The sequence below is a fragment of the Arachis ipaensis genome, chromosome B08 (assembly GCF_000816755.2).
Source record: "Arachis ipaensis cultivar K30076 chromosome B08, Araip1.1, whole genome shotgun sequence".
Taxonomy (NCBI): Eukaryota; Viridiplantae; Streptophyta; class Magnoliopsida; order Fabales; family Fabaceae; genus Arachis; species Arachis ipaensis.
This window is the reverse complement of record NC_029792.2, coordinates 25,175,682-25,187,550: the sequence shown is the minus strand read 5'-3', so window position 1 is coordinate 25,187,550 and position 11,869 is coordinate 25,175,682. Positions and strand designations below refer to the sequence as shown.

Below are 11,869 nucleotides of genomic sequence, written 5' to 3'. Positions count from 1 at the left end.
GATTCTCTTTCTCCCTCCTGTGGTTTTCTTTTTTTTTTTAATTTTTTAATAAAGTGTAATTTGGTAATAAAAAAATAAAATTGATAAAAATGACGATTTTAAAATAACCTGAAACTTTGGGGACCATTTTGTAGCAAAAAAAATTGGGGATGAAATCGACCTCTACGCTCTACGTTAGGAACTAAAATCATACTTAACGCTAATGGTTGATTAAATGATGGATGGCTAAGATTATTATTAAATTTGCGGGGGTGTCAAATATTTATTTTTTATTTTTCAATCTTTGGTCAAAATGACTACGAAAGAAGATCATGGCTTTAGTTTTATCCTTTTGGCATTGATAAGTAGCAAATATACCTATAGATTTAAAATTCTGTAGACGTAAATGCATCCATTTATATAGGGTTAGAAGAAGTATCATTGTCTTTTGATGATTACAACTTTTTTCAAGATTTTTTCATAGATCTGTAGAATTTTTTAGTGTAAAATATTTATTTTTCAATCTTTGGTCAAAATGACTACGAAAGAAGATCATGGCTTTAGTTTTATCCTTTTGGCATTGATAAGTAGTTATTTCCAAATATACCAAGAGCATTAAATTCAAGATGAGAAAACTTTGACATAATAAAAATTTATTACCCGAGTCTCCTTAAATTTTGATCAGAATCTTGTGTTGATAACGTATTATAAAATAAATAAAGAAAAAAAAATAAATATAAAATAAAGAAGTATAAATAAATAACTCTAATATTAATATTCCCCACAATTAATATCTCAATCTCAATATAATAGAAATGATTCATATATATATATATATATATAAAATAGAGGCTCAAAAAGTCAAACCCTGTTGCATTAATGTAGAGTCTATCTTAAAAAACTAAACACCGTTTACAGTTAACATTCAACCATCCAAAATTACCTTGATTGGACATTCATATTGCAACAAATTATACCACTAGAAGCATTTAACGTACAAGTGTTATTTAGAATTAATTTTGGAACCTACTCTTTGATTCTTAAGCTTCCAAATGAACTACCAGAAAAAGCGTAATGGAAGCAAAATCATAACACACACAAGATTTCAGGCATAGCATGCAAAACTTGCTGAACCATTGAGCAGAGATAAATTATGTAATACAAAACCATCATATAAACTTCACTGATGTTAACTGTTAAGTGTTCCAAGTTTGCATGGGATATAATCAGTACATCATGCAGTTTTTCAAGACTGAAAGTTTATACACAAAATCCTACTCTTGCTTTACTCAATCAACCATCAATCGTCTTCATTAAGGAGAGTAAAGTCTTCCACTTCAGTTTCTTTGTTCACTTTGCGCAATTCCTCAATCTCAATCAGTAACAAGGCATCCTGCACCACCCTATCTGCACGCAATTTCTTCGGGCAACCTAACACACACACAAAGATGAAAGATCTAGTCAAAGAGCAACGCAACGATGCAGAAGGAATGTGAAGCTTATCAGACGTCAATGATCCACCTGATATTGGACATCGATTGGATGACTTTATATATTGCATTATTATTCTCTTTTCATAAATATGCTTGCATTCCACACTGCAACAATGAAATAGAAATGAGTAACATGCATAATAACAAAACCTATTAACAAGCTCTTCTACATGCTAGAAAGCATGCATTTCACCGTTAGTTGAAATTTTCTCCCACATTTTAATTCACATGCCAAACTCACCCTTATTGGTGTAATCACAGAGATTTTTAGTAATCTTTTATCCCATCTTGATATGAAAGCAAAACTCATCCTAAAGAGTGAACACTAAACACGATTACTTTTTAGTGCAAACATTCAAAACTTTAGTTAATCTTTTCTTCGAGTCACTTTCCAATTGTTTGTTGTATCTTTGGCTTACCTCGGTGCTTACTCAAAGTGCATCCAAAATATAGTTAATCAGCTATCTCAGGAATTTAGTAACACTAAATTCACCATCAAATACAACGAGAAAACCTTGGCCTGCTAAATTCTGAATTTACTATGATATGTTCTCCAAAATCCAGGAGCTGTGACGAACTTCCTAAGTATAAGAAATTTGGCATCCACCTTTGTGGATAACTGAAAGCACAGACTAAATAGAAACTATGGGGGAAAATGAAAGGTGCATCTATCAACTTAAAATGTGAATGGCCAAGGTCACCACTCTACCCGACCTATTGACCTAGCTAGTAAAATCAGGTGTCAGTATAAAAAGTTGCAAGTTGCTGATATAGGGGAAGACTGTATTTTACTAAAATATGAATGAGTATTAAGGGACAAATTGTTGTTCTTACAAAAATCACTAAAGATTGTAACTGCAGGTCTACAGCTCATCAACAAAGCTTTTCCCTTATGCCCCGGAGATCATCATGGTTTGAAATCCTATAAGCAGGATTTCTCTGAGCAGGATAAGGCAGAACATTTCTACCACAATTTTACCAAGCAAATGGGAGCACAAGTGAGAAAAAAACAGGCCAATGGATACGGGAACATATATAGGCATGTCTTTCTCATTTGGAGTTTCATATAAAGGTTTCAGTCTTTGACTGAAAGCCAGCCCAATCTAAAATAGGAGAGGTGAAGGATAATAAAACAAATGGGCAGGCCGTATCCCATGTCCTAGATAATTCAGCAGGGTAGAATCTAAGCCAATCCCACACTCCACCAGAAACTGGCTTAACATGCTCAATATCCGTTAATGACCATTTTGACGAGCATTTTTTTTTTCATTTGAAACAACAGTTTCAACCAAATACAGATCACACAGTTCCAACTAAGAATTAGTGAACATTGCACTTGTCTTGTTTCAAAACAATTTTCTAACTCAATACACTGCCAATTTTTACATTTACTCATCTGTCTAGCAAGTGAGAAAACTAAACATGCATTGATTGCAAATTGACCAAATTTACATATATGTCATGAAATAAACATTGAGGAGGAATCATCAATCATAGTTTATTCAATTAAAATATGTAACTTCAAATACTAACAGAAAAAGATAAAAAATTGGAAACCAATGCGGCATTATATCAAAGGGGTATATGTGGTACCTGCGAACTGGTTCTTCAAGCTCAGTAACAGGTTTTCCAGTCAATGGGCAAGTCATATTCAAAATACTGGATTGGGTACTTGTCATTACAATGTCCTCCTGCTCTTCTCCTGGCATTGGCTGCCCTTCATGATGAACTTTCTGAAGACAAAAGATAAATAGCAAGCACATTAGATTATTAGGAAGCAAGAAGAAAAACTCAAATAAGTGTAGGTATGTCATAGTAAAATGCTATAGCATTTATTAAATAAAAAAAATTTCTAACAAAAAAGACCATGGAAACAGAATATTACAAAGCATAATGCAGGTTAGAATGTGCATAAGTATGAGATTATATAATCAAAAGAATGTTGACACTAATATTTATCCAATGGCGGGAACGTATCCTTCTATTCACAGGTGTCAAACTCTTGTAAGACAAGGATGAGAGCTCATATCATTGCAGGAAACTGTTCTTACCAGAGAGACACAAGTCACCTATCCACCTTGGCCAGAACTTAAAATCATTAAACAGTAAAGAAAACACATAAAATGAGTGGTAGGGTTTCCCAAATCTTCGAACTTAATTACCATTACTCATCTTATGAATAAAATATCTTGAGAGAAATAATAGTTAACTATTTCCAAACTAAGAAAATAGGGAGGTGCACTGACCTCTGATATAAAGACAAACATTTCCATCTATCGTAAACCAAAACATGCCGCCAGAGGCGATCTTCAAAAGTTACAAGTCAGAAGACACATACCCATACAGCTTCCTTAAATTGGCGAACCAAAGGATTACTATTAGGATCTGAAGTAGTATACTGGCCCTTCAATTTTGACACTTCATCCTCAAGTAACTTACGAAAATTATTCACCTGTATTTTTAAGCAAGTTAGAATTCAGAGACAATGGTAGGGTTAGATGATAGTAACAGATAATAGCTTACAGCAATGAGAGTCTGATCATCAGAACAGAACTGGGTCGCCACGATCCTCATTTGGTCGCCGTGCGAGGATGAAGCCATCAGAAGATTCTAGAAGCTTCTTCAGAAGTGGGAACCCTCTTTCGAGTGTGTGAATTGTGAAAGAAAGGAAGGAAACTTTTGGAGGGAAATTTTTGGAGTGAGCTGCGGCGACGATGAAGATAGGGGCTCAGAGGATGGTAGTGACGGTGAAGGCTGGGTGGTTGAAGAGAGAAAAGGAGAAGGTTGAGAGAGAAGAGGATGTGCGGGTGTGAGTTTCAGAGTGAGTGAGAGAGAAGGTTGATGGTAGCGCCGGCAATGGTGGTGGCTGATGGTGGTGAAAAATGGATAATGATGGAGAGAAGATAATGGTGGTTACGGCGATGAAATATTGAGTGAGTGAGATTGGGAGAGGATGTGAGAAAGAGAAGAGGGAAAGACAGAACTTCGCCGGAGGATTGATGAGAACGTTGAGTTGAGAGGGAATGAGAGCTGTGCGGAGTGGAGGTTGTGTTTTTGTGAACAAGACAAGGGTTTGCTCCTAAACGTGACACACGCACGTAGAAGAAGCTCCTTACAAAAAATGGTAGTTGTACACGAGTCTCAGTATTTTTATCCTCGGTATATAAATACAGTAAAATATTATATACATACACAATATTGCAGAAAATAACCAAAAACTTCCAAGTGCCAAAACAAAGAAGTTCTCTTCTCTGCACAGTGCTGTCTACTCTCCTCTTCTAAACGTCGTTTGTCTTCTCTCCTTATCACGGTTTTATCTTTGTTTTTTAGTGCGCTTCACTCTGTTCTTTCCCTCTTCTTAATACACTCCATTTCCTTTTCTAATCAAAAGTGAATCTTTCATATTAATGAGTTATGAATGCATGTTAATTTATTTTAGTTCTTATCAATTTTAGAATTTTGATTCTATTTTTGTTGGTCAGAATTAAAAAATTTGTTGTTTATTAAAGTAAAATATAAAATTTAGAATTTAATAGAATTCACAAGTTCAAATGAAAAAGTTTGTATTTACATTGTTCATACGTTATTAGTTTATGCTTTCTGATTTGATTTTAGGATATGTGATTTGTAATGACCCAACTTCTCGTATGTCATGATCATACAAGAAGTCGAGTGTCACCAACTTACTTTTCTTAACTTTATCTACTATTTAATATATGAGCCTGTTGCCTTGTTAGAGCGTTATCGTTTTTACGGGTAAATTTTTTTTGAAACGTTTAAGAAAGTAAAATAAGGAATCATTCACAAACGGAAATATAAATAAACATAAGAAACAGATAAATATAACCCTCATTAGTCCTCTCTCTCTCTCTCTCTAGTATTATAAATGTATGTTTAAGAAGATACAAATACTTATGCTACATCTTGATAAGGCATTTATGTTGTCTTTCGCTTGTTACAAGATAGTAAACCAAACTGTTCACAGAAAGATCCTAAGTATTTCTTGTTCTAGGCCTTTTCGCGGGCTAGTTGCCTTTGAATTTTGTCATCTTGACAAATTTTTAAGGCCACTTTTTGAACATAGGAGATTAACTGTTCGTAGCTTAAAGAGTCATACGTAATGATCCCATCTAGAGTTAAGCTCCTAATTTTATCCCTTACTTTGTCTTCTAGGGGGATTGGAAGACCGACTAAGAATTTTTCTTTCCAAAAAGGTTGTTGACTATCCTCCCTTGTATATACTCTTGTTAAAAAGGTATCTTTATATCATATAAAGATAGATAAGGATTTACATTTAAGATTAGATAGAAGTTTCGCAGATCAATCCTTCTATAAGGACGGATCACCAATGAAATGATTTGCTATGGTGAAGAATAAAGTGCTAACAGCATCTGTAATGGTTTTCCCATTGTTATTAAGAATAGGTTCACCATCATAATTGATTTTAATGGCTGAAAGGATTGAGGTCTTTTGATCATCAATAAGATAATTATCCCACCATCCTTTAAGTTGTCTTGAAAATCCTGACACTATGACGCTTGCTACTACTTCTTCAGAACTTTCGTGGACTGTTTGATAGGTTATACAAACCATTGTCATATGTTGTAACATATGTATGATATTGTATTCGGTTTTTTTTATCTATGTTTTATTCATAGACGTTGTTGGCATTGAAGCTATTAAAACCTAGCTCTTGATCTTCAAGAGCCGATTCAGGAGCTGTGGTCTAGAGATAATGTTGTGATGAAGGTTTAGTGAGGCCTTTCTATTTTGTAATGGAATTGGTTATGATAAGATTAGCTCTAGGTGATTCTAGACTTTCCTCAGAGTCATATGACTCCTCATTGATGACATTAAGCGATGCTTTTGTTGATTGTCTTGTGACTCTGTTCGATGATTCCGTTATTTGAGGGATTTCTGGTATAGTTATTTGGCTGATGAGGTGGTTGCTTTTTATGAGAACTTCGGAATCGCCTGAATTTTGTTTTAGTATGGAGGTTCGGAGGCTTTGTTTAGTTTTCTGGCTAATCTTAAAAAGTTTGAATAGGGTTTTTTCTAAAGGTTTGGATGTAGAAGTTTTGTAAAGATAGATTGATAATTTTAGAACTTAATTTCTGTCCTAAAGTTTGTAAGTATTTGTTTGTATAGTTGGCTAGTTTCATAATGTTTTTTATGTCTTTAGGCCCAACAGCTTCGTCGAGGTTTTTTGTTTTGAGAAGTGAAGCTATAAGTAGAATTTTTTTTTTGCGTCTATGATTTAAGGACAAATTTTTCAATTGGGGGAATTTCATATTGAACTAAGTTCCGCTCTTTCACTTTCTAGGTTGTTATGACATTTGTAGAATGAGCTATACTCGTGTTTGTTTTGAAGGGATACTAATGTTATTCTTGATAGTATATGCATGGAACCATTCAAAGAATGGAATATGGATTTTGACTTGTTGAAGAAAGTTATAATATTCTTCCCTAAAATGTGAAATTTAAGACGCCTTAAATGTTTGTAAGTATCATTCCCTCTGAAGTTTTCATTCTTTAGAGTTAACATTCATACGTAAGGATTTCTTATCTATAATAAATTCTTCAGTACACATCATCATGTAAAGAGGAATATGTGGGCGATTGGATAGACTGTTGGTCTACATCCTCTTCTTTTTGGTAAATAGGTAGGTGATGGGTGCGGAAATTTGACCAATTAAGAATTCAATATAGAAATAGCATTGTGAGTATAGTTTTTAACCAGCTAAAATTCACTCATCAATTTAGAAAGGTTGTCACAAAAATTAGAATAAAAATACTGGGAGTATGGATCCCAGGTCGTCTCCCAACGAGTTGACAAAAAGGGTGCTATCTTATTAATCAGGGGTTTTCCGAAAAAATTGAGAGTTGAATGACAGAGAATAAATAATTGCAAATTAAAAGGAATTATATATCTTAATTAAAAAGCCTTGACTGGGGGAATGATTAATTGGAAGTTCTATCCTTGTTGAAAATTTCTCAAGTGCAGTATAAAAAGGTTGTTATTTTCACTTAGTTAACCCTTACTAAATAAAGTAAAGTCAAGTGATTGAGCTAACTCTTATTTGCAAATCCTAGTCCTCTCCCTTGGGAAGGTCCTGCGTTAGTAAAAACAGAATTAGCCAACAACTTCCAATTTAACTAACTACTTGAGCATTCCAACTCAAGTGTCTCGTCTTAATCAACCCCCATGTCAAGTTGGGAGTCTACTCCATCAACATGGATACCATCTTCGTTGTTGATAGTAGGGAATAGAAAAGAGACTTGATAGACAATAACTACAAATTAATTGAAAATAAAAGTAACCCTTTGCATTAATAAATTCTAAAAATAATCCAATTGTAACTCTAAACAAGAATTAAGAATATGGAATAATAAAGGAGAAAGAAAACAAACTAGAATAGTAACTTCAACGGAGGTGATGACTCTTCAATATCCAAAGAAAAAGCATAAAACTATAAAACTATGAATGTAAAAAAAACCTAGAGGAAGAGTAGTTTTTCTCTCTAGATTCAGATCTAAAAACTAAAACTATGCTAATGAGAATGTGTGTTGAGTCTCTGCACGTTCCCTGGCTCTAGTCTGTGTTTCTGGGTCGGAAACTGGGTCAAAACTCGGCCTGAAATTGCCCCCAGTGTTTTCTATTATTTCTGCAGATCACTGGTGCACGAATTGTGAATCACACTTTTCACAACTCGTACCACTAACCAGCAAGTGCACTGGGTCGTCCAAGTAATACCTTACGTGAGTAACAGAACGGAGGTGGTTGTCAGGCACGCATTCATAGATTGAGGATGATGATGAGTGTCACGGATCATCACATCCATCATATTGAAATGCGAATAAACATCTTAGATAGAAACAAGCGTGTTTGAATAGAAAACAGAAATAGTTGCATTAATTCATCAAAACATAGCAGAGCTCCTCAACCCCAACAATGAAGTTCAGAGACTCATGCCGTCAAAGAGTACAAAGTTCAGATCTAAAAATGTCATGAGGTGCGAAAATAGACCTCTAAAAGTTGTTTAAATACTAAACTAGTAACTTAGGTTTACAGAAAATGAATAAACTATGATAGATGGTGCAGAAATCCACTTCTGGGGCCCACTTGGTGTGTGCTGGGGCTGAAACTTAAGCTTCTCACGTGCCTAGGCTGTTTCTAGAGTTAAACGCCAGGTTGTAACCTGTTTCTGGCATTCAACTCCCATTTGTAACCTGTTTCTGGCGTTTGACGCCAGACTGCAACATGGAACTGGCGTTGAACGCCAGTTTACGTCGTCTATCCTTGAGCAAAGTATGGACTATTATATATTTCTGGAAATCTATGAATGTCTACTTTCCAACGCAATTGAGAGCGCGCCATTTGGAGTTCTATAACTCCAGAAAATTCACTTTGAGTGTAGAGAGGTCAGAATCCAACAGCATCAGCAGTCCTTTTTCAGCCTAAATCAGATTTTTGCTCAGCTCCCTCAATTTCAGCCAGAAAATACCTGAAATTACAGAAAAATACACAAACTCATAGTAAAGTCCAGAATTGTGATTTTTATTTAAAAACTAATAGAAATATAATAAAAACTAACTAAATTACACTGAAAACATACTAAAAACAATGCCAAAAAGCGTATAAATTATCCGCTCATCACAACACCAAACTTAAATTGTTGCTTGTCCCTAAGCAACTAAAAACAAAGTAGGATAAAAAGAAGAGAATATACAATGAATTCCAAAAACATCTATGAAGATTAGTCTTAATTAGATGAGCGGGGCTTTAAGCTTTTTGCCTCTTGAATAGTTTTGGCATTTCACTTTATCCATTGAGGTTCAGAATGATTGGCATCTATAGGAACTCAGAATTCAGATAGTGTTATTGATTCTCTTAGTTTAGTATGTTGATTCTTGAACACAGCTACTTTATGAGTCTTGGCCGTGGCCCTAAGCACTCTGTTTTCCAGTGTTACCACCAGATACATACATGCCACAGACACATAACTGGGTGAACCTTTTCAGATTGTGACTCAGCTTTGCTAAAGTTCCCAATTAGAGGTGTCCAGGGTTCTTAAGCACACTCTGTTTTTGCTTTGGACCTTGACTTTAACCGCTCAGTCTCAAGTTTTCACTTGACACCTTCACGCCACAAGCACATGGTTAGGGACAGCTTGGTTTAGCCGCTTAGGCCAGGATTTTATTCCTTTAGGCCTTCCTATCCACTGATGCTCAAAGCCTTGGATCCTTTTTATTTACCCTTGCCTTTTAGTTTTAAGGGTTACTGGCTTTTTTTTTGCTCTTGCCTTTTGGTTTAAAGAGCTTTTGGCTTTTTCTGCTTGCGTTTTATTTTTCTAAAATTTTTTTCGCATATTTTTTTTCTGCAAGCTTTTGTATTCACTGCTTTTTCTTGCTTCAAGAATCATTTTTATAATTTTTCAGATTATCAAATAACATGTCTCCTGTTCATCATTCTTTCAATAGCCAACATATTTAACATTCATAAACAGCAACTTCAAAAGACATATACACTGTTCAAGCATTCATTCAGAAAACAAAAAGTGTTGCCACCACATCAAAATAATTAAACTATTTTAAAATTCGAAAATTCATGTACTTCTTTTTCTTTTTCAGAAAATATTTTTCATTTAAGAAAGGTGATGGATTCATAGGACATTCATATCTTTAAGACATAGACACTTAGATACTAGTGATCATATAGTAAAGACACAAATATAAATAAAACATAAAGCATAATAAACGAAAAACAGGAAAATAAGAACAAGGAGATTAAGGAACGGGTCCACCTTAGTGAGGGTGGCGTCTTCCTCTTCTTGAAAAACCAATGGTGGTCTTGAGCTCCTCTATGTCTCTTCCTTGTCTTTGTTGCTCCTAATAGTTTTGTGGAGGGAAGTGCATCCCTTGAGGCATTAGTGGTTATGGAAAAACAAAAAAAAGCAATACTTTTTCCACACCAAACTTAGAAGGTTTGCTCGTCCCCGAGCAAAAGAAGAGAGAAAGTAGTAGAAGAAGAAGAAAATGGAGGAGATGGGGGAAGAAGATGTATTCGGCCAAGTGGAAGAAGAGAGGGTTGTGTTGTGTGAAAATGAAGAAGGAAAGGTAGGGATTCTGTAGGGTCCACGGATCCTGAGGGGATCCTGTGGGGTCCACAGATCAAGTGGGGTCAAGGACTTAACATCCCTGCTCCAATTAGGCGTGTAAAATGCCCTTGTTGTGCAATCCTGGTGTTTAACGCCAGACTGCTGCCTGTTTCTGGCGTTTAACGCCAGATAGATGCTTGTTTCTGGTGTTAAATGCCAGACAGATGCTTGTTTCTGGCGTTTAAATGCCAGAATACTCCCCCTCCATGGTGTGCTATTTTTGTTGCTATTTTTCATTCTATTTTTGATTTTTCAGTAGTTTTTGTGACTTCACATGATCATCAACCTTAAGAAGACATAAAATAGCAATAAAAAATAAATAGATATAATTAAATAACATTGGGTTGCCTCCCAACAAGCGCTTCTTTATTGTCTTTAGCTGGACCTTGCTGAGCTTTTAATCTAGCCTCAGCCTTGAGCACTCTTGCTCAACATTGCCTCCAAGATAGTGCTTGATTCTCTGTCCATTAACAATGAACTTCTTGTTAGAATCAATGTCTTGAAGCTCCACATAGCCATATGGTGATACACTTGTAATCACATATGGTCCCCTCCACCGGGATTTCAGTTTTTCGGGGAATAGCATGAGCCTAGAGTTAAACAGCAGAACCTTCTGTCCTGGTTCAAAGACTCTAGATGATAGCTTTCTGTCATGCCACCTTTTTATAAAGCTGTTTGTTGCAGAAGTGAGTGCCCCCATCACTAATTAGTGCTCTAGGGACACCAAACCTGCTGAAGATATGTTTCTGGAGGAACTTCAGCACGGTCTTAGTATCATTAGTGGGTGTGGCAATGGCCTCTACCCATTTGGATACATAGTCGACTACCACCAGAATATAAGTGTTTGAGTATGATGGTGGAAAAGGCCCATGAAGTCAATACCCCATACATCAAACAACTCAATCTCCAAGATCCCTTGCTGAGGCATGGCGTAACTATGAGGCAGATTACCAGCTCTCTGGCAGTTGTCACAGTTACGCACAAACTCTCAGGAGTCTTTATAGAGAGTGGGCCAGTAGAAGCCACATTGGAGGATGATGAGCGGATAATTTATACGCTTTTTGGCATTGTTTTTAGTATGTTTTTAGTAGGATCTAGTTATTTTTAGGGATGTTTTTATTAGTTTTTATGTTAAATTCATATTTCTGGACTTTACTATGAGTTTGTGTGTTTTTCTGTGATTTCAGGTATTTTCTGGCTGAAATTAAGGGACTCGAGCAAAAATCAGAATCAGAGGTT

At 35.5% G+C, this 11,869-nt stretch overlaps 2 protein-coding genes across 2 annotated transcripts; both read right to left on the bottom strand.

The window, feature by feature from the left end:
- On the bottom strand, positions 1,092-3,760 carry LOC107610792 (E3 SUMO-protein ligase MMS21). The gene is made up of 4 exons (XM_021109176.1): positions 3,719-3,760; positions 3,066-3,205; positions 1,501-1,577; positions 1,092-1,410 (listed from the first exon to the last, which is right to left on the bottom strand). The coding sequence occupies exons 1-4, from the start codon at positions 3,743-3,745 to the stop codon at positions 1,280-1,282; spliced, it is 375 nt and encodes a 124-aa protein (XP_020964835.1). The 5' UTR covers positions 3,746-3,760; the 3' UTR covers positions 1,092-1,279.
- Positions 3,996-4,742, bottom strand: LOC110265828 (E3 SUMO-protein ligase MMS21-like; the record flags this gene model as incomplete). Its single annotated transcript, XM_021109177.1, is given in 1 exon segment — positions 3,996-4,742. A coding segment is annotated over 1 exon segment (78 nt), but the record flags the coding sequence as incomplete, so codon positions are not given.